Genomic DNA, 24,722 nt, shown 5'->3' with positions numbered 1-24,722 from the left:
ATATTGATATGTGCCAAAGTTGTCCTTGCAATAATTATGGTCTCGAAAAGATTTAAATGAAATTGCTGTCATTTTCTTTATTGTGTCTTTTTACAGAATATTAGTAAAATATTTTACGTTTTCTTACATTTTTCTATTTATATTTCAGAGTAGGTGTTGGAGTTCTGACGCACACATATTATCTGCCATCAAAACAAGGTAATTAAAAATGTGATTCCCCGTTATAAGGACTAAAATGTATTTAAGCAAATATTTATTAACATTATTTTACATCATTTTGATTTATTTATTTTAGATCGTAAAAAAATAAATCTTATTTAAACAAGTTTAAGCTCTATGTTTTAGTGATGTGCTGTTGTTAGTTTTTTTGTTAATTCCTGATTCTTAACGTATTTTTTTTTTTGTAATTTTTGATTAGCGGAATACAAACGCGATTGGAATTTAACTAATCGCCTATAAACAAAAAAGATCTTACCCATCTGTGGGATATTTCAAGTCTTTTAATAATATTCCTTTTAACACTACTTATGATTAATTTATGATATTCCAGATTAGATCCTGTTACCTCACGCAATAATCTACAACGTTCTCCAAAGTAGAGAACGTAATCTATCGTGATATATGTCTAAAGATATTATGCTCCTTACTTTGGATAATGTTGTACGAACATTCAGCGAAAGAAAACAACAACAAGACGGGACCAGAGAATTGACGAAGACTTTGTTATCCACAAAGAAGAAGATATCATAGCTGAAGTTTGAGGAGCCGAAGATGGAAATAATTCAATCTGTGACGATGCTCTAACGGAATTTATACCTTTTTTGTATTATTTTTATTAATTCGTGTAATTAGCTTTCTATTATTGTGTTTATTGCCACAAATTATAAATTTCTTAATTTAAGATTGGTAAACATAAAAGCGTTTTAATCATTAAAAAATAGTCGAACGATATAAGCGCTTTTATGTTAGAAGTTGTACGATTCTTCTTTGATTTCATTTTTGTGGTAGAATGTAGTTCGTATGATTTAATTTTATATTGAAAATAGGTCATCACTTACCAGTAATCCAATAAGCAGTATCAAAGCAATAACACCGATGGTGCTGACAGCGATCGCGACCGCCGCTCCCGAGCCGTTGTCCTCCTCACCCAGTACTCTCGACGAAGCCTCCGTAGTCATATCACCCCCGTAACTCGTCTCTTCTTCCATTCCACTATCGGTTTTCGTAGCGAAATTAGAATCCGTTGTAATTTCAGCCACCGTTGTATCGTGTATTCGAGCGTTTCGCTGTGTTGTCGTTTCGTATTCCGTGGTAGTGGGTGGGTTAGTTATGTTCTCTTCTGTTGTAGTTGTTGTCGGGGCTGTGGACGGTCTAGTCGTTGCTTCAGTTGTTGGTTTGAGAGTCTCTTGAGTAATGACTTCGTTGCTAACACTGTTTTCTTCAGTACAGTCACTCTCGTTTAGTTCACTTGGTGATGTTTCGGTAGTTTCTGGTCCTGGTGTTGATGACGTTCTCGTTTCCCTCTCGGTGTTGATTTCAGTAACTATTTCTGTGACGATGGTAGTTATATCTTCTGTTTTTACTGTCATTGTTGTAGGAGATTTACTTGTCGTAGCTTGTGAAGTAACTGTTACTGTTATTTCCGTGGTCGGTTGTTCAGATGTTTCCATAGTCGTAGGCTGAGTAGTAACTTCTTCGGTTGCTGTTTGAGTTATCTGTTCAGTTGTAGTTGGAGCTTCAGTTTGTGTCCCTGTAGATAGCTCTGTAGGAGTTTCCGTAATTTCAGTATGTCTTGTTGCATTTTCAAGAATTTGTGAAGAAACTTCAATAGGAGACGTTGTTTCCGGCAGTATAGTCGAGGTATCTTCTTCACTTTCGGTTGTTATATATCTGGGTCTATAAGTTGTGATAGGACTATCTTTTATGGTCGTTATTCTAGTCCTTGTAGGGAAGGCAGGGTGCCACATGCTAGGTGTCGTACTCTCAGGGGGTTGTGTCTCGGTTTCAACTTCCTCGGTAGGTACGTAAGAGAATCGAATAGTAGTTATTTCATAATCAGTAGTAGGTTTCGGTTTCTCTTCAGTAATGGTCTGATTCACTTCGGAACTAGCAACGGATTCATCTTGTGGCGTTGTAATGTCTGCTGGCAATTTCGTAATTGATTCAAAACCAGTTGACTTCGTTGCGTCAACTGGTGGAATTGTCTCCTTATCTGTATCATTTATTTTGTTAATAGATTCGTCTGCTTCAGTTGTTACAGCCACCCAAGATGCTTCTGTTGGATTTTCAGACATTTTTGTTTGTGTAGTAGCTGGTTCTGCGCTATTTTGAAGTGATATATTACTTTCAGCGGTTTGTTTAGCGTCAGATTTTGTCTCGGTTTTGATTTCAGAACTTGGTCGAGAGGAAACACCTTGCCACGATAATTTGTTCTGAACAACTTCAGTCACTTTTGGAATTATATCGTTACTGATAGGGTTAGCTGTTGTTGTGGTCGTAGATGCAGTGGTCGTTTCTTTCTTGTCTGAAACAGAGAATCAAGTTTTAAACAATTATATAATTTTAAAGTATGAACAATTCAACATTTTTATAATACGTAATTTTATTAATTAGACTATTGAGTATTTTTAGTAAGTTATTAAGTGAATTAAACATTTAATTGTTATATTATGACTCACCTAACACTTCCCCGACTTTCTGTAACTCGTTCTCATCGACGTTTTTCTGCGTCGATCTTGTACCGTTGACCACTGCGCCGGGCGAGGGCGGCGGGCTGCGCAGGCTAGCGAGTGCCCACGCCGTAGATGTTGGAGGTATCTGCCACTCAGCCTCCGTCTCCACCTCAGCTGATGTCACCGTAGAACTTCCAAACCTTGTCGACCCCCTCTTCCACAAACTTGGAACAGAATTATCTGATATAGTTTGAGACTGCACCACCTTTTTAGTTCCACTTATATCGCTTTGTTGGACAGGATCAATGTCTGAAGAAACTGTTGTCAACATAGTGCGACTTGGTTGTCGAGGTTGAGATGTAGTCTTCTCCTTAATACTGAAATGCTCGGAGTATATTGTTGAAGGGTTCGACGGTCTTTGGTACACCTTTGTAATGTTTCGTCTAGGTACCATCCAGATGGGTCTATTTTTTGGAGTTGTGTGATGGAATTTGCGGGTTTGAAGTCTTGGATTAAGAGTTGATGTAATAATATACTCCGGCTTAATAGTAACGCTGTTCGGTGAGTCTTTATTGCCATTTACATTTAGTCGTTTGGAGTAACTTCGATTTCTATTGAAGGTACTTGAAAACTTCTTAGTGACTTTTTCAGTCGAAGACACAGAGTTTTGAGTAGAAACAGGGAACGGACTTACTGAGTTAATAATTGGCAGTACACTGGACACAGGCAAGTAGTTTGAAGACGATATAGATATGCTCTCTGGGCTTGGATCAGGAAGTGTTGGTCTGGTGGCTATTGGAACAGGTTGTTCCACTGCTTTAAGCGAGGCCAATTCATCTTCCGACGAAGTACTTGGTGTAGGCGCAGATGGTAACGTATCATTGTCACAGTCATAGTCATGGTTAATAGCGTAAGTCTCTGTAGACAGTACTGACATCTCATAATAAATACTTGTACCTTGTACATCAGATAACTCTTTGTTAGCGCTGCCAGCACCATCGTTATCTAAGAGACGAATTTCTTTGGTATTTTTAATGAATACTGATGACTTGTTAGTAGGTGTATTGTTATTCATTCTCTCCAATCCCATATTTTCTTTGATAATTTTATGGACATGAGTCGCGTTTGGAGGTGTTGCTTTAGCTTTTATAGTGTCTAAGTTCTTAATTATACTAGTAGAGATCCGTTGGAATTTCTGATCAAAATAGTCGTTTTTAGGTGTTGTCAGATCACTATTGAAATCAAAGAAACTTTCAGATTTAAAAATGTCATGGGTCGTATCTTTGTAGCCATAAGAAGCTTCACGTGGGAAGAAACTGGAGAAACCACCATAGGATGGACTACTATACTCATTTTTTACTTTATTATCTGAGCTTTCGTTGTCCGAGTCATGGGTGAAATCATCGCCATAGTTAAAACTGGGAATAGTAAAGAAATTGGTATCAAATTTGCTGGAAGTAAATTTTTCAAATGAATCCTTTTCTTCATCATTATCCTCTTCGTCGTATGTTTCTTCGCTATGTACTTCCTTCTTCACAGTTACTGGAGTAGTACTACTGGCAAACGTTGGCAGTTTGGTTTTATAATTTCGCATACTATCAACAATTTCAGCTGGCTTTTTTACTTCTGCTGTGGGAGTAACTATAACTAGAGATGGTGCTTCTGTGGACTTTCTTCTTAGCGAGCTTTCTGTACTAGATTTGAGTTGAGCTTGGAATCTAACTCTTCCTCTATCTTTATATTTGGCATTTTTTTCCGTATGTTCCTCGGAGGTGGAGTCTTTGGGGTTTAGTTCGTTGAGGGAGACGTCTGGGGTCTTGGGTCGGTTTCTCGCGAGCCAGGTGCCGTTGACGCGGTTGTACCGCGGCGCCCTCTCATCTTTGACAGTGGTCGATGTCGTGTCGGGTATAGCGTTACCGCCAACTGTTGTGCTGCTCAACAGTAGTAAATTCACTACTAATGCTGCACCTGGAATTATAAATATAAACATTATTGGTGTTATTCCTAATCCTTCAGCGTAATTTACAAATCAATCAGTGACTGTTATGTAACTTTTTTGATCTTATATCAATGTGTGTCTTTGTGATTTGGCTATTAATGACATATAAAACTATTAAACATTGCAGTATGTACCAGAATGTGCTGATTTTATTTAACTTCTTCATTCTGAAACTCACCTAAACATATTCTCACTGGGGACTCCATGTTCAAAACATGTTGTCGTTAGGAATACTGTAATCAACTCTGCTTCATCTCCATCCTGTCATTGGTCGCCCTGAAATTAGAAATTATACGATTTAGTTTTATCGTTTAAAATGAATTAAATTGAAACAATTGTAACAAGTTGCACGATACCAGAACACTTTGATTGAGTTAAGGGTCAAGAGAAATTGTACAATCGAATGCTTAAAGTGCAATATAAAATCTGTTGCTATCTTCATAAATTATTTAATATCATTATAGCCACCACTAAATTTATTTGGTAACTGTCTTTACTGTGCTGCACTACATGCAAATACTAATGCGACAATCATCTACAAGCAAAAACTTAGTAGATGCTATTATGTTTTCACACATTCTTACATCTAGCCTTACTGATTAAGAACAAGATGCGTAAACAATTCCACACGATTACACACGAGACAGATACGATCACATACAATGGTCTCCATGGGAAAACTGTGATATAACACCGACGCCATGCAACATGGTGTAATACTGATGGCACATCGATGACATACTTGGCACACGGTGGCACATTGATTTGAAAATTGTTCTGCACTGTTACGCTGTTCGTCGTTTAGATGGTTTGTGTGGTAAGATTCTTATTGTCAAATAGCTTTCAGAATCACCTCTGCCGGAGGTGAAGTTGAGGTTTAATTAAATCGGTAAAGTGGGATGTGGAGTCGCAACATAGGCTCGCTGCTGCATATATTGGTACTTATTTCTTACTCTGTAGTACTCAATTTGTTCTATAAATATATAAAAATACTCTCTGAAATCAATCCTCCAAAAAACAAATTTCTACAATTCTGAAAAAGGTGGTATGCTTTTACAAAATTGCTTATGTGTTTGAAAATTACTGCTCCCTTGACCGGTTTCTGTAATTACCAACTCCTAATACACTCATAATACTAATTTCAATTACCGAAGTAGAATTACCATTACAGTGGTAATTGGTCGCAAGTTCAGTGGGTCAATTGTTACCAGTTAGAGACTAATCTTCATTTGTTTTGATGTTTACGCTGATAAAGGAAAACACACGAAATATTGTACTTTGTCCTTTTTGGGTTAATGTGATTGGTAAGGACATATTAAGTGTTGCCATTTCTGGGGCACGAATAGTGTGAAATATTGTTTTTTTGTAATGTATTTTTTCTAAGGTGTTATGTATATTTTATACGGTTACTACATTTTGCCATTTTTATAGTACCCCAATTAAAATTGTTCCTAAAAAGTAATGAAAATATAATCTCAAATAACGTTAACAGAGGCTTGCTTTGTAATTATTTATTCAGATGAAATCACAATTACCCAGGCAATGTCGTAAGCTTGTCGATGGCGTGAAATTAAACGATAACGCATTTAATGATTTTACATTTTCTAATAATTAGATCAGGTGCCAAGAGGTCAGTTATGGTCGATTTACAACAGCTTAGCCATCAAGATGTCAGTATTCATGGCAAATCAATTTACAAAAGTTGCAAATATCTGCGTGCTCCGGCATTTTTATTTTTAATTCACATGCAAACAATAAGAACATGCCAGCTTTCAGTTAGTTTTAAGGACGACACAAATTGTCATACATGGGAATCGAACCTTGCATCATGACATTTACAGTAGTCATTGATGTTGAGATGTTCACCTTTTCCTTTTCCTACAGTTAATATTCCTCGGAACCTTAACCTGTTTGAACTACCTGGTGCCATGGTTGAGCACAACCTTCAAAAATCAGGAGTGCTGAATTCGTCTTTAAGATACCTTCATAGCAAGTCTTATACGCTCATTCATCCAAACAGACCTTTGACTTGGCAGAAAAAGAGTCATACCACTAGACTTTTCATGCTATCCGCGTAATCAAGCGAAGGCAATAGCAACAATATTATAAACATAGCATTATCCCGAACGATTGAAAACCCGAGTAATAAGTTCTGAGGTAGCAATAGTAATGCAATTTACAATAGAACCGCAACCGTTGGGCGATCCAATCTAGATTAGGTAGAGTCGTCCTAGATTCTCAGTTTGTGAGGCTGCACTTACTGTTTGTAACATACTTTCTAATGAATTGCGGCGAATTATAACCGAATAGGGTGAGGTTAAGTTAGCATGTAATTAGGTACAGTAACTAGGACAAGACAAGAATGATCCTTAAAATTGTAGAGTACTCAAACTGGAAGCCGAAGGCGGAAGCCTGGGTGATGTGATGCAACTTGGAGTACCTAGGCCTATGTCCAGGACTTCCAGGAGTGGCTGAAATGATTTATTGATTGAAATAGTTTTGCTTGGACAATAAATAAGATCTCAATAAATACTTAGACAACATATTATTTTAAGAGCATAGCCATAAGAGCAGAGCCAACCATGCCGGCGATATGAATACATCATATCGCTAACCCGTTTTTTTACCAAATTCATGATTTGTTCCGAGATCATGAGATGAAAACAGGCACCATCAGTCAGTGGATGTAATCTAACTAAGTGTAGTTAGATTCCCCATTATTAGATACCGATTAAGTACATCCCGATGCCAATCATATAAAAATCGTCACTCGCTTGATTTGGACAGCGTCACATCCAACACTTGCAACACTCATTTATTTGTATTGTCAGTTGATTTCATCACGCTTGCCTAACCCGGCTGTCAAACCCGGATCCTTCCTACATCGTAAGTAGTTTACTAAATGGGTGTTGAACCATCCGGTAGTTGCGTGCAGAACTAAATTGGTTTAGCAGACTTTTTGTAGGAAACACTATAAGTACCAGTAACCGAAACGATTATTTGTTTTTCAAGGGAAATCTATTATTAAAAAGTGATAGCGATATTGTATAACAACAGTATAAGTTGCGCGTTCAGTGCAAAGAAAACGAATGTTATGCGAACAAAAAAGGCAATGGATAGCAAATCGTTTGTGATAATCGCGCCGGTGTAAGTGGTAGGCAAAACACGACGATCGTGACAGAATGCGCCGGAGCACCGCCTGATGGTTTTTGTAGTGATGGGACTTGCATTAGTCGAGTTACAAAAAAATATCGACTCAAATTTGTAAAGCAGTTTTTTATTTTGGTAGCTTATGTAGTTGAATTTTGTAAGAATTTCGTTATAGAGTGGCGCAATTGAAGTTATTGCCGTAAAAGTATTTTGGCGTAGTCATCATTAGAAGCAGTGAATACAATATAGTACAGCGCAAATCAATCATTTCAAGAATAAATTATATGAACAAAAAGTACAAATAAGTAATTGTTGTTAACAATGAAATAACAACATTAATAAATAAATTTCTGTTACAAAACAAATTGCATTTTAGCCCAAAAAATAACCTATAATACTATACTAAAAGTAGGTCGACATTAATTGAATATTACTCAATAATACGTGATTAAGTACATCCCTATGTGACATTACATCGAAACGAAGCGAGCAGACTCGCGACTCGAATGTTAAGTTAAGGGGCAACACTGCGTACTGTCGAGGAAAAAACTCTTTCTCAGAATTTATTTATTATGCATGTAGATAATGCTATCGATAAACGTGACGACATTATCGATAAATTATTCAAATAAATGTTTTATTATACCTTAGATCGACGTTAATCTACAGTGGTAGTATTTTTCACATGGATTGTTTTATCTTTAGCCAGATTATTTGCTTGTTTCATTATGTTTAAATGGTTTAGAACCTATATTCTAACTATTCGCACATAAACTAAATAATTAGCAGTTTATCAATAAACTCCGAAACACCCCATAATAGTAACAAATATTATATCATTTATTTTGCAGCTCTTCACTACATATTACAAAAGTTTAAGTAATAGAAAAATATCTTATTCCTCTAAAATACCACTACAGTAAAAAAATCCGAATATAAAAATTAACAAATGAAATTCACCCCAGCACTTTTCTATTCACTTATACAAATGATATTGTTCAATCTACGTACGCTTTACGCGTGGTAGTGTATGCCCTTACAAAGAGCGGTACACAGTGTTATGCAAGTCTTCCAAGGACTTAGAAATCTTCGGCAGGCCTTAGTAGAACAAAGTGGCGCCAGCTGGGGATTAATGACACTTCACGCCGTCATCCTATTTCAAATGTTTTTTTATGTACAATTTGACGGATGATGAATGGGTGTGATTCATCACACGCCTATTTACTAGGTACACCAGAATCATTTTCCTAGACATCATTATTGAATAACCCGCTGCTGGACATAGGCCTCTCTTTGTTCATTTCTCCTCTGTCTGTTTCGCATCCGTCCTATTTTTACTATATTTAGTATACCGACTGCCCATTTCATTTTAAAGTAAATATCTCATTCTTATTTAAAGACTTTTAGTACCCAGATTAATATCATGGCATTTTAGATACAAAGAGTACATTAAACAAAGTAGCCTAAGCCTTAGCTTTGTAGTGAAATAAAACCTTATTATATTTCAAAGTAATTCTTAAAATGTCAGACTTTGCTCACAGAACGTTGTGAACGTTGAACGTTGTTACTTTTAATGCCAAACTGATCTAATGTCAAGGTCTCCTTCGTGAGACCTACTTCAAACTATAAAAAGAACAACACAATTGTATATTTCTTTTATTTATAACAACAACTTTAGTTCTAAGTTAAACGGGTCACGATATTATGAAATAAATCAATCTAATCCTGAAAATAACATCATATTCCCTAAAAATATCAAGTCGTACGTTTTCCCCTAGCCTGGAATGTCCCACGAAAATTAAACTGACAAAAACACTTCTTTCTAATTGTATAACACGCATGAAGATGCAGAAATCAGAAAATAATTGTTGTAGAAGTACGACAGTTTTAACAACCTAACCTATTAATAACTTAAGTTCAAAGCATACCCAGCGCCTTTTAACTATGTACCTACATCAAATATAATTCCAAACAAAAGACACAATAGTATAAACAAATGTCAAACATTTATTTCTGTATAAAACTTTGTGAGAACCAAAAATAACATACTATTTATGCAACAACACGCTCCAACAATGTATTCAGTACTAACACGGCACTTTGAATATAAATACTGTCACGCCGAGGTTTATTAACTTACTACAAACAAGCATCAAATCATATTAAACAATGGACCTTGAAAAAACATCAATATAGGCAGTTTTTTGTTTTGTACAATACATTGTGAACATACACAATGTTTAAATAGTACCTATATGTGCTATTCGTTTTTCCCTTTCCCCATGTACATAACCTTTATTTATTGAAAACAGTCTTCAGAGTCTTTTGTTGTTAAAATTTCTGTCTTCTTTTTCTTTTAGACTGAAAACCGGTAGTACTGGTCAAAAAGGTTTTTAGTTTTTCCTACGTTTTTGATGAATTCCCTCACTTTTTTTGTTTGTTTGTTGTTCCGGTTGGATTTTTGTAACTCAATTTTGAGGCACTTCCCGATAAGCTAGCAGGATGACAATTTTGGGGTAACTTCAAACCTGATGACAACGCAATTTACAACAAAACGGCTGGATCGATTTTAATGAAATTTGAATTGTATAAAGACGTTATTACAAACACCCACATAACTTATTCAACAATTCTCGTCACTAAATCTACTTTAATTCAATCCTAAAACAGTCCACCTACAATCAATCTTCTCTAGTATATTTTCATTATGCAAGATCTAGGGTATAGATAAACAAAATGCATGTTTCAAACAGGGTCAGAACCTCGTATCTCACATCTGATGCAGCTAACACTGTGCCCTATTTCCCGACATCTTACAGCGACTTACGGCATAAGTGGGACGCTATAATTTAACAGTCATGCACACGTAACATAACAGTACGAGTCATGGTAAATTAACCATAAAACACCTTGGAACCGACGGTGAGGCGACATCTCGTTTGTCGTGTCTGAGAGAAAAATGTTAGTCAGCTTCCGAGAAACTAATGTGACAAATGTACACTTTCTTTACAAGAATAGAAGGAATTTCAATTATGTTCTAAAAATATCTACTCGATTCATTTGCCTAGCTAGCCTTTTCCCAACTATGTTGGGGTCGGCTACCAGTCTACCTAATAGTTACATATAGTTTTCTTTTTATATCAAAGCTTTTGATTATCATAACTTTCGCGAGGAAGATTTATAATTATTTAGTTAACAACGGATAGTCGGATCCCGCTTGAATAAAAATAAAGTAAAAAAAAATTCGGAGACAAAATTATTAATTTTACGAAACTACTTACTATTTACATGCATTTAAAATAAGTAATAGGTACACTAAAAAAACAAAAATAATAAATAAAACAAGGCATCAAAAAATTCATCGGCATCGCTGCCGGCTGGGAATGTGTCAAAAGGCTGGCAGCATTGCCACGTTGAAATAGTAAAATAATATGACAAAAGGACACGCAAGCCATAAACCAAATTATTTGCAAGTGGTAAATATGAAAAGCCTCTATTACATTTATGGTTTAAGCGAATAATCAATTCCACAGAACTTTCGTATTTAGGGCATTAAAGTGTTTTTTGTTTGAATTTGAATCAAACGTAAATAAAAGTTTTTTTATCAGTATCCAAGCTACAAACATTAGTTTCGTACGGAAATCAAAACCGCGACGAATCAGCTTAGCGCCAAGCCACTGCGCAAGTCACTTCGACAGTACTACAGACAGACTTTGAACATTGTTCTAACAAGCAAAAACTATGAAATATCGCAATCTCTGTTAGGACATCCGGTCTAACGGGGAACCGAATTGCGTAGAATCCTAACATTGAAAAAGGTGGGCAAGCGAGAGTTGCACCATCCTGGGTTTTTTTTAATGACAATTATAATGATAGGTTCACAAGGCATCTGCGAGTTCGACCTGCAACTATATAAACCTTTAAAGAGGAACAGTTTCCTTCCCTTCAAGCTCTGAATAAGTCCCGCGACATAGACACATAGTGTCTGAATAGAGACAAATTAAGTTTAAAAGATACAATAAAAAGCCTTCACTCAGCGTATTAATTTGAAGTTGCTAAGTTTGATAAATGATATAAAAACCTTTTGAATTTTCATCGCAAGCAACTTACATACTTACCTACAACACTGCATCTAAAGACCAAGGATGTTATCCATAATTTTCCTAAGGAACCCCAAAAGATCTCGTCAAACTGTAATTGTGACTACACAATAGTTACAAATAGCAATGCTATCTGGCGTATACATTTTTTGTCCACTGTGCAATATGGCCTTTAATGTATACAATGGCATTGTTCAACAATAGATGAATTCTTTTCATCGATTTACAGTTGGTAATAATTGAAAATACTTAATTATGTATTGAGATTACATTATTTATTTTCAAATTTTCCACATATTTCCTAGTACTTTCCTTACTTTTATTAGAAAATTACCTACCTGTGTTTGTACAATTTTGCTGACAAATACAAAATGACAAGTATTTTTCGGAATTAAAGTTTTTTTTTGTATACCATACAACAACTTTACTTCCACTTTTTTATAGCAACGAAAAATGGTATTCCGAACAACAACTGCATTTCCATCTTCTACCGGTGCTACAGATCTACTTAAATCTGTATAACTATTCGAAACCTACGAATTGCAATCCGATACCATCCATCTACAAGAATGACGTACATGCCATACTTATTCGTGTAAAAAAACCGTCGTAAATGCGACCTTCGTCGTAAGACCTATTTACAAACAATTCATTCTGTGAAGCTGGCGTCATCAAGACACGTGGGTTATCTCACATCGCTCCGTAACAATATCAACATCCCATCAGATGCAACGTGCGTTTTCCTTCCTTCTTGCGTTAAAAAATATCTTAATTGTCTCCAAATGTATAGGTGATTGTATTTTTCGTGTTATAGATTCAATGGTAGTTCTAATATGACAGTGTAATCGGACTCGCGACCCCGAGGATTCCGTAAAAATAGGTTAAAGAAAACCAACTAAGAAACAAGAACTTGGCACCCATCAAATAGAATCTTGCTCCACTGCTCTTCCAGACATATAACTAAAAATAATTCAATATCAATAAAATTATAAACCACACTTATTATAATTATGAAAATTTCACAAACGAAAAGACATGTAAAAATAGTTGTCATGATTCATAACAATGCGATTCCCGAAGCGATATGAAGAGAGCAAATATTAAGCAATATGCGCCAGACATCGAACGAATTTGAGGTCTTTTTCAAAATCTCTCTTTTTTAGTCTACAAGAATATGTCTATTACTAACAATCTCAAATTAACAGGCAACACATAGAAAATGCGCTCACCAACTATTAATTACAAAGCCCAAAAAGTGTATAGTTTTTCGGTCTGTTAACCATAAAATATAATATCATTTTCACTTTTACTCCTAACGCCAAAACTCTTACAAATTAGGCGAAAGTAAATTCCTTTATATTTAACATTTATAAATATGTATGGGATTTATGATTAAATTAATTTTGAAGGTCAGTTAAGTAGACGCTTATAATTAATAATAAATAATTAAAAATAATTTTATAGAGACAATAACTTTTGCCTTTTATCCTCCAGCAAAGAGAGTAAGAAAGTATCAAATTTGATATCGTTGTTGCTTCATAAATCCTAGGACTACCATATACTATGTAGACTTATGTTTTACCTTCAAATAATAATTCTACAACACTTCTATTATTCGCTTCATAATTCGCAAGATTCACGTCACAACTTTCTTCGTCCGTCTTATCATTTCTAGTTTTAGTTACCTAATTAGACAGTTCATGATAATTTGTTTCATTTATATCTTCACGCTCTCTTCCTCAATGGTGTTAACAGCCATGCTTTCATTTTTAAACATGTTTAAGTCATGTTTCCCTTTGCTGTTATGATGTAAATCTCACACACTATTAAACACTACAAGTTCGTAGGTGCTTGACAAATATTTCTCCATACGTAAACTTGATGCTAGTTTAGTCGGTAATGTATAAAGTCCAATGACAGGAGGGAATCATTTCTACTTATCATAACGAATTCATCAGAAATGTTCCCAATGGGAGTATCCCCAATGAATCAATCTAGTTATCAAGCGGAGTGATAGATGACAAAGTAACGGTCACAGCGGTGGGCGTTCTCATCTCGGGTTACCGTCTGGTGCAATGTGATAAAATTGATGTATCATACACGAAAAATATGAATACAATGACAAATCAATAGAAATATTTTGAACTTACTTAAAATCAATCTTTGAACTAAGCATGCATAGTTTATATCTCATAAATCAGTAGAAAACACACTGTAGATGACGAAACGTTTTTAAACACGAAAATAAATTAAAAGCCATTAGGCAATATAAACATTAAGATTTTATGATACAGCACAAAAACTTATTTATTACATAAAGTAAACATTTGGAAATCTAACATTTCCCAACTAAAGTACCAGGAGAGCATAACTCACAACCACATGCAATCAAACAAACAGAAAGTGAAGCATGAAGAGAGACCTTCCACGGCTCCAAACTAATCAGTTGCACGAGAGCATTGCGTTCCGTGAAGTTCTTTCAACCTTTGAGCTATTAACTTGGAGATAACTAGCGTGAAGAACATTCAAGTCAGTTTAGCAATAGTTACTGGAATCAGTTTTTGTTGGTATGCTTTTGTGACATTTTCCAATTGTGTGCTCAGTATTTAAAGATTTCACTTTTCCAAATGATCGGTAAAGTACCGAAACTTGACCAACAAAAAACTTTATTGTATTCAAGTAAGTGTTAAAAAATAATCATGTCTAGTGACAAAAAAACAGATTAATTAAGGTTATCAGACATTGCATCACCAATTCAAGAGATCAGCAGGCAAATGACAAATAAAGCTTTCATATATGGCTTACATTAAATCAATAGGACTACAGACGATAAATGCATCCCTAAAGCTACTAAAAAACTTAAAACAATAATTGCAGCGAAAGTATAGCAAACCAAGCCTAACAGTATACCATCAATCTTACTCAATATGAATATTTACAATAGAAATAATATTTCGGCAAGGCAAGGCGAAGGGAAAGTACAGTGACCGAAGTGAATAGCTCACAACTAATAAGGAAATGACGATTTGTCTGTACTGGTAGAGACCAGCCAGTGGTCTCTTGCGCAATGAGAACAAGACGAGGATCTGGACATAAGTAAATAGTAGGGTTTGAGGCTAGTTTCAAATCAATCGATTTAGAACATTTGGTAATGCGTTATGATGTGGAATAAATTAAACTTGTCCTAAGTGGGTGGATGAAGACCCAAAAAATCAATAAAAATTTTAAAGTTTCTCGATAGATAAATGGCAATAAATAAAATAGCCCTTGTTGAGATTGACAAAACATTTATATGATTTTTTTTATATATGTTTTATTTGTTTAGGAACATCATGTAATTCAGTTTAAGACATTCTATTAGTGTAAAGCTTGAATATCAATTTTGCAAAATGAAGTTGTCTTTCAATGCCTCGGTATGTTTCAATACAGTAGTTATATACCTTACCTACCTTTATTGACTCTACTGGCGCGATACACACATACCGACACAGTCTGAACCATTAACAATGAACCACAGAACCACTTCATCGACAATGGTTACGTAACATCTATTTGTAATCGTATCAAAAGCAATTGGTGGGGTCAAACTCGAATACACTGTCAACTGGCTAACTGCGTTTTAAAACGGTTGAAACGAATGCGACGTTGCATAAATACTTTTTGCTGAGTTCAATACTTTTGGAGAATTACTGAGTTATCGGTTTAGTGATCAATATGATTGTATTTATTTACTTGTATAACAGATTAGTTAGCTATTATTAAAAAGTCCTGACTATGCCTTCGGAAAGGTATACATTCGCTGGTTTTTGTGCTAGTTTAAAAGTATTCGTAAATTCGTAACAAAGACAGGCCTTTTTATATACAAGGAAGGTTTGGAGCCTTGATCACTACGGCGATTTGAATTTCCAAGATTTAGAATCAAAATTTCTTCGAGAAGTTTTTCCTTCAACGTTCGTCAGAGTAATTTAGAAATTACATATCTCTTTGAAAAATACACATTTTCTTCATTGCGATCGAAATTGCTGCTTTCATAAGCATGTATGTCAAATTTATTGCCCAAAAACATTTGCACCTAAAAACTAATTACATAATAGTAATTATACAAAAGAACGCTACATGTAATCACTAATCGAATAATTTTACAGTTTCCATTACATTCTTGCTCCGTCTAGCAGCTAACATTTTACGATTTCTATCTTATCTTTAATTCAAGACAAACTAAATTAAAAACACTCAACCCGTTCTTGAGCTATGATGCCACAGACAGGCAGACACGTCAAACTTAAAACCCCATTTAGCGACGGGGGTTAATAATAAAGAAAACGCTGTTGCCAAAATGCAATTCAAAGTGCCAATCGCTACATTAATTTTTATAATTTGTCTGACATACTACTCCCACATTATACCTATATCCTACATGTTAACTTAACTAATATACTTACTTTAATAGCAATAATTAGCAATGACCATAAAACGATAATTACGTCATGAATTATCGCATGATTGCAATAATTAACAAGACAGCGTTCATTCTTCATATAAACAGATTCCTTTGAATCAAACTCTTTATGATACAGAAATAAAACAAGTGCGAGTCGGGCTCGCAAGACTGAGGGTTCTGAACAAATAGGCTAAAAATAAACAAATCAGTTCGGTGAAACAATCAAATCAATCAAGGGTTAATACACACAAATTTGTCACCCACCAACATATTTACGACCGCTGCCCAACCTATATCTTTAGTTTTAGAATATGTATATAGCGACAACAGAAATATGTTATCAATGAAAATTTCAAATGTCTAGGTATCACAGTTGAAGGGGTACAGCCTGGTGACGGATGGAGATACAGACAGACAACGGAACATCAATAACCCCTTTTTTATCCTCATGTCGCGGGGGTTTCACAAACATTCAAGTCACATGTACAAAGACTTAGGGCAGGCATTCGTGGATCACACAAATGCTTGTCCTACGCGGGGATCGAACTCGCGACACGTCGCGCTCAATGGGTTTGGCGTGGTGACCTCAACCACTTTTCCACTCGTTCAGCCCTTGGGTAAGGAACTCTAAAAATAAGAAGACGACGTTTTTATGTGTGTCGTAATGTATAATGTATTTACATATCTATGTTGTACATCGAAGACTGTAATATTCCATGCATTCCATCTGCAATGGTAATGATATAATCAAATGTTCTGCGATGTTATGACTGTCTGTTATGTAATGAGTGGCCATGTTAAACATCAGCTGAAGTAATTAAATATTGATAAGTTTGATATACATTTTACAATTTATTAAATAATACCCTTTTTTGTGTTCTTGTTCTTAGTTCGTTATCGTTTTTCAATGTAAACCGAACAGAAATAGAACAAGTCATGTTACAATTATGTACTCTGCCCTTTATGAAGCTAAAGTATTTAAGAGTTCCCGACTTTACCGAGAGGATGTTTTAGACTTTCTGTCGGTTTGACTAAACCTTATGACGGTAAAATTAGGTCGGTCGTAAGTCGGTCCTAGGTCGTAAATTATTCCAAAGAACAAGTTACAAGGTAAAAAATATCAATTTGGTCTGGAGGTGCGTTGGCAATTTCGACATACCTACAATCTTTCAGGAAACCCGGAAACTTTCTGACAGTTTTGCATCAAAAAATTAACCTAGCAGAAAAAATAAAAACCGCTTGTAATATTTAATAACAAACCAATTTCAACAAAACAATAGTCATAACTTATAATGTCGTTTTAATAAGTTACGATTACAAATGACTTTACTACTTACAATTTAAAAGTATACTGTAACATATTTTGATACATCAGATTCAGATTTACGCAAGGAGTATGTATGTAATTTTTTGTTGCAAAATTTTAGACATTATGACAGCAATACATACGGATATAATAGTATCTTGATGACAAACAAAACCTACTTTCGACAAACATGAACTATTACTGAAATAGTTGAAATCATGTTTACATTTTAGAGAGCTGTGTGAAACTATGAATCATTTTCTTTAATTTTTTTACGCAAGTTTTTGATATTGAAGTTTACTAGAAGCCTTAATTAATTGGTATGATATCATTCATAAATCTGTAATGTAGAGTTTGCTGATTGTTTTAAGACTGTATATTATATTTTAAATGGGTAATTTATAGAGTTCCTGGCCGGAATAGGATTCTTAGAAATGACATTTTCAGACCGCGCAACTTGTAGCGTTTTAAAATTGAGACAAAAGGCTTACTTGACAAAAAAAAATAGATATTGATTTTAGAGGGTTCAAAATCTGTTAAAAATGCAGACCAAGATTATATACCATTTTTAAGTACCGAAACAGCTGAAGTATATTTGATTATAAAAACAGTAACTTTATGAGTCAAAACACTGTTGTTGCTAGGTAGATACAAAGTATTAGTAATTTTTTAAACACAAACCTACGAACAAAGTAACAAATGACTGCGATGACAAATGAAAAAAAAAACATTTGTAACAATACTGGAACTCATGAACCATTAAATTGCACGCAAGGCGAATTCAAAACACATACATTTACACATATAGTAACAAAATTGAAACCCACAATCGTTGAAAATCAAATAGAACTGCGGTTCTGCATGCACATGTGTCAATAGAGAATATCAAAATAGGTAAGTACACATACCATGATACCAGCACCACAGTGCAATAAATACAGAAGATACATTTCGATCGTGTTTGGAATTCGAATGTCTTAACTGCGAGTAATGAAATTGTTATAGTGAAAATGACATCAAATAGTTATCATATTGACTAGTATGCTCATAATCAACGAACTTGGTGAATTAGTCTAGGATCATGGGGAATATAATGTGAAAACCTTTAAGTACAAACCCAGTGCGACTTGGGTTCCGTTTAGCCGATAAAAGAAAACAAATAAGTTTTTTTTAAATCTTAAATGGTACAACTTCGCCCTAGGCGTTGTGCATTCTTGCAAAGATTGTTAAAATAATTTATCTAAAAACTCTAACCTATTTCAAGTTATTCACAGTATAAACGCATTTTAAATGCACTAATTACTAAAATTATGTGTGAAGCAGAATTAACCTTCTCCACTTATCTACTTAGTGGCAATATCAGGGTAATTTGGAAAAACACGGGACTAATAACAACTGTCGCTCACGAATACGTTGCGAGTAATTTAGGGTTGTCACAGACAAGTTATGTTAGTCTAAATATTTAACTAGTATCGCCGCAAACCCATAGCATGTCCTGTCATAATTCAATTGTAGTTTCTAGCCAGTAATCGCTTCGGCGAAGAAAGTATTTCTTTACATCATAAGGCTGTTGGGCATGTGAAAACGAGGCATAACGCTACACAACGTAGAACGCTATCCCACTTCCACAACTTCAACGAGGTCCTGTTCCTCAAGCCAAGAGACACTTCTACAACCGATAATGACTTAAAAAACGCACGAATGTCTGGACATGGCTGAGCTGATCTAATGGATTCCCCTATTTCTGGCTCCGAAGGGTACATATCTATTAAAAGTAAGTACCTTATAACTAACTTCACGTCAGTGATTTAACATATGACAGTCACTTCTTGCCAAACATTCGTTCTTGGCGACATCCGGTTAGACTGGAAGCCGACCACGTTAGTTCAGAAAAGGGTAGGATGATGTTGAACGTTATTGTGTTCCTAATATGTTTTGATTTGTATCTCGCGATCCTTTAAGCATTACAGTGACAGAGGCAGCATGAGACCTTAAGGCTTCAATAGTCGTTATAATTTCTCATTTTCGATTAACAGGAGTTCTAAGAGAGTTACAGTGAGAGGCAGCCCTATCGTGTGATGAGCGGAGCGTGAGTCTCGGTCCAGTGACTCGCTTTACGCTTTCTCTAGAGCCGACCATTCCTCGCTGTCACGACATACACGAGCATACGATGTCACGTGTCGACTCTGTTTTATACTCACTGTAAATATGGTATGTATGTGAGTGCATTTTCAGTACGCTCCGGGCATATGGTTTTTATGAATGAACTTATTTAAAGGTAACAAAGTCATGGCAAGAAGTTAAACATTTTTGAGTTAATAATATACATGCATTAAAATATAATAATAAAAGCGGACTATACAATTTAAGCACTCGATTTTTTGCACGCATATGCCTTCTACATCTATTAAGAAAAATGACTTCGATGTAAATAAAACCAAAATTCGAAAGAACTTTACCTTTCTTCTAATTTATCCGGGCCCCATACATTCTGAAACAAAATAAATTAAAATTAGTTACACTTATAGTCAAAAACCACATGTAAAAAAATAAACTACATAGAATCAAAAACCAACACACGAATTCTCTGAAGACCTAACTAACAAAGCCACCCTTAGGGTCATGGAAACTTCAGCACATTACTGTAAACACATCACACGCCTAAACACGATAATTATCGCCTCGAGCTTATTCGATGATCGCGTGTACCAATAAGTCAACAACAGTCCGGACATACAACCCTATTATAATCCAGTATAACCTGACCTGCATTTTGTACTAATCTACAACGAATTACAGGTCATATTACAGTGAATACCTAGTAGCAACCCTGTAATATAACTTTAAAGACTATGACCTATATGATAAGGTTTAAATTGCTTTGTTATTTTATAACAGGCTTTGACAGACAAAGGGTGGTCATCAAAGGTGATCGACCCATTTACACGAGCGCCGGTCATCGGCATTGCAATATTATGGCCAATTAATAAATTATACCTTCACGCGGTGATTCAAAGCGGATATTGGAGAACAATTTACATGAATGAACTTAATTATTGTTTGTATCACAATTCCGCTTTAAAAAGTAGATTCAGAGTAAAACTCTTTTTCAAGTTGTTTAAGAGTTTAAGTAGGTACCTAAAGGTCATGACATGATGCAAAGAGACTTTCTCCCCTCCCCAAACGCCCCCCAAAAAGCTGCCGGCAAACGAAAACAAACTTATTTCTAACATTCTAGCTCGTATTTATAGATTAAAGTACCAGGCTCTCAGAAACGGCAAGAGGTTGCGCAACTCAACCAACTAGACGGGCTAGTTGGGCAACCCCGGCTGCAATTAGGAGTAAAGCACCAAAGTTTACTTAAGGCAATACCCGAGTCACTATTAAAGCTATTGTTGTATCAAATTACATTTTCTGATGCAACTGTAATGAGATAGATACAATAAAAACATATTTCAGCAATGAAAATCTATTAAAGAGGTTATTAAGGCTCCATCCTCTATTCTATTTTTGTTACTTTATTTTAAATACTATTGGCATGTCGCGCAAGAACCAAGCTTTGCAGTAGATGACCATATTTTTTCTTCGAAACTAAATTGACTATAATCGCAATCGTTTTCGTCACTTCCCGATTGAACACTGCGGGGATGCCAAATTGCATCGATTTAATTAGATCAGTGATGAAAGTTTCAATAAATAAAAAATAAATGTATTTTAAGTATCTAATCACTTCTTAGGCAGAACGTGCGCAGACCTTAAAAAATTGATAAGACATACATACATTATCAAAGAGGAAGAATTATTGAGACTAGATACTAGGGAACCAAAGGGCACAAGGAGTTCATAATTTAAGTAAACGTAGAACGAAGGTCATTCATGTCTTAGCTAAGCTCATAATCCTAATACCACAGGCATGTTGCTTGCCCTATTGAATACCACGATTACCAAACAATGAAGGCAACGTAAGTTCATCTTGTACCATCCGGGCGTTTTCCGTTTGTTGCAAAACTTTGCAAATGGCGTCTTCGTGCGCAATCGACTCTCAACTTCACGTTCACTGACGCTCCTAAGGCTGGTTTACAATGGGCAAGTATACTGGCTTCATTTTCGAAGTAAGTGCAGTAACCGACTCCTAATTATAGAATTAACCCAAACTGTTCAATAGGATATGTCGGATTTATCAGCAAGTGAACTGATAATATTTAAAGCACTGAATAATTACTACGCGAATGCAATATTCGTTGAAACCTGGCTAAGCAATTTCGGTTCTTAAACTTGCCTTAAATATGAGTCGAGTAACTTGCTCAATGTAAATGAGGCTTAGTAATGACTTGCCCAACTGATATGTATTCAATACCTATAATTACGTTGATCGTTTAAGTTCATATTGTCTGACGTACATGTTAGTGTGTTTTTGTTCCCACGATTGTTTCTAGTTTTGTAGTATTATTACAATTAATTAGATTTATCTATAAACTAATATTGCAATTGTTATCGTGTACGTAACAGTGAACGTATTGTTCTGCAGTTTGTGCCTCATTTTGTGCCTAAAATTCAGACAAGCATGTTATTAAACAAAAGAAAGAATTGAAAAGACAATTAAACTTACACGAAAATAGGTTTTTCCTTTCCCTATGCAAAGATAAACTGAAAAATATAGAAATCATTAAAATAAACTCAATCCTGATTACACGATAATCAAACACAAAAATATTGTCAAACATGATTATGAATGTACCAGCACTGCAGAAAAGAACGGAAGCTTGCTGTACCCCGGAATCAAGGAAGGTCACCGACTTCGTGTCTTACTCACGACGTTATGGCACATGAATTGTTAAAACACAATTACCTTTTCCTATACCATAGTATATTGCTTCAGTGATTTGTTTTCAGGGTTTCCTACCGCGGATAGCAATTCGGACAACCCCGGGTACGGTGCCCGAAAGTTAAAAACATAACCCTATTACTAAGGACCCGCTTTCTTCCCTTTATTATCAGGCCGTGTCTTATGTACCCAGATAGAAATCAAGACCGAGGTTCAGTAACGATTGCTACGGTGATTTTGATGGGTGACAAATAAAATTGTGGATGCTCACCATTTATTTGTCACCAAACCTGTTTCTTAAGCCTATTTGTACGAAACCACCAGTTTCGGGAGTCCGACCTATTTATAATTATTTAGGCTTATTATTATGATTGTTACTACTACTAGACATCTGATCTGTCTAAACTCATTATATTATAAGTTTCCCTTTAGACTTTGTCGAGGAAAATGCCTTAAATAATGGTAGGTCAAGAACGATAACGTCATGTCACCTTCTCAGAGCTGTAATTTAAAGTTCTGTATATGACAAAGGAGGTAAAAGTTGTGTTTTACCTTTTAAAGATTGTGATTTGCGATTTTGTGATACGGGCTAATGTATAATCACCGTAGAGAAATTAAATTAACTGGAATCGTATATGCTGCAAGTAACATATTTTACATATCTTTTTTTTAGAACGATGGAGCTGACATTTTGTATCGGACTGAAAAAATAAAATGCCTCGTTCCTAACTTTTTGCTAGGAACGCTTCATTTGTGTCTCTACATTTCCAATTCAAATTCTCTAAAAAAAATTGATTCACACTTAATTTTTTTTGAAGCAAGACATTAGTATTAATAATTTTAGCAAATGACTACCAAAGATCAGAATTTTGTCACCCTTATCATGGTGCAAGACAGCAATTTTTAAATGTATTTTTATAAATAAAAATAAGTAAGATTTGTGAGAGAATCCTAAACATGTATGCATTTTTTGTCTTTCATATTTTTCAGAAGATAACTGTATTTAATTGCTATAGAAGACAAATTGAAGGAGAGCCGGTTTTGTCAAATTTGATCGGAACAGTTCGTGAGTCAGACCGCTGTCATATGCAGTGACCCATATAAGGCCGGCCCAGATTCCGAATGCGCCGGCGCATGGCGCAGATATTTACAAAAACATAACTTCACACTAATAGCCGTTTTGTCTAAAGTTATATTTTTTATATGTTTAGTTGATGATTCCCGATTAAATGATTCAAATGAGATGAGCCACACACCCCCTTACTTTTAAAATAACACAGTGAGAGTATAATTACCGTGTAAAAATTGTAACAAATATATTTTTTGGGCAATATCTTGATTGAGGTCAGACAATTTTTATTTACAAAACACAACAATTAAATCATTATAATGGCATTTAATGAGTCAATTTCGTAAACCGTTAGCAGATTATTAATCTCAGATAAAATCAAGCTATCAAATAATAACTTGTAATCTTCGATCAGATATATTACTTTCATATTAAGTAAATATCTATAAAGATAGCTCTCTTTTATTTTACCGAAAAATGTAGAGCAATACTGAGAGGTCAGGTCAAGGGCAGTTTAACATGAAAATTAGTTAAACACTGACGAAGTATACAAGCAAATGCTGCATGTTCGTAATAAAAAGTAATTGTTCCTTAGCTCTTTGTAGGCGTCTTGGCATCACCGTTGGACTGTCATATCAAAGGACAAAGGTTTGGATTCATGTGAGTATTACAAAACAAAGTAATTATCACTTGCTTAAGGCTGAAGAGTAACATCCTGAGAACAGCAGCGCACCTGAGAGTTTATCAAGGGTGTGTAGAGCCACAACAGAGTCGAACTCCTTATGAAAAGAATGCGGTGAACGGTAATGACCAATGATCGATCTAAGATTAATCTATCAGCCGTATGGAAGAACAACACTTAGCTAAGTGATCTTCTGAAATTTCCTTTTTTACTACTCAAATTACTAAAATTTTGTCGCGGTGGTTTTACAAACATGTAAGTCACGTGCACAAAGACACTTAGACTGAGGCCAAGCATTTGTGGATCACATGAAAGCTTCCCCGACACCTCACACCCATTGGGTTTGGCGTGGTGACCTTAACCACTTGCCTATCCGTGCAGTCAATTGTCTCTACATTCCCTTTAGCAAGGACAAAGGCAGTATGAAACAAAAGGGTGACTTTTTACAGTAAGTCTTTAAAAGTTTCCTCTCAATGTT

At 35.3% G+C, this 24,722-nt stretch overlaps 1 protein-coding gene across 2 annotated transcripts in view; it reads right to left on the bottom strand.

Annotated features, from left to right (window-relative positions):
• LOC113503509 (flocculation protein FLO11) overlaps nucleotides 1-24,722 on the bottom strand; it is a 76,270-nt gene that overhangs the window by 11,436 nt on the left and 40,112 nt on the right. Inside the window, exons 1-4 of one of the 2 annotated variants that reach the window (XM_026885532.1) lie at nucleotides 20,128-20,161; nucleotides 4,850-4,947; nucleotides 2,679-4,640; nucleotides 1,059-2,524 (exon numbers count right to left, since the gene is read on the bottom strand). In XM_026885532.1, the coding sequence (XP_026741333.1) occupies nucleotides 1,059-2,524; nucleotides 2,679-4,640; nucleotides 4,850-4,877 (3,456 nt within the window). In that variant the 5' untranslated portion in view covers nucleotides 4,878-4,947; nucleotides 20,128-20,161. Of the gene's footprint in view, nucleotides 1-1,058; nucleotides 2,525-2,678; nucleotides 4,641-4,849; nucleotides 4,948-20,127; nucleotides 20,162-24,722 lie in introns of those variants that run through there. The other variant, XM_026885529.1, reaches the window with a different exon arrangement.

Source organism: Trichoplusia ni, chromosome 19 (assembly GCF_003590095.1).
Source record: "Trichoplusia ni isolate ovarian cell line Hi5 chromosome 19, tn1, whole genome shotgun sequence".
NCBI classification, from domain to species: Eukaryota; Metazoa; Arthropoda; class Insecta; order Lepidoptera; family Noctuidae; genus Trichoplusia; species Trichoplusia ni.
Note: the sequence above shows the minus strand (reverse complement) of the source record. Positions and strands in the feature narration are given on the sequence as shown.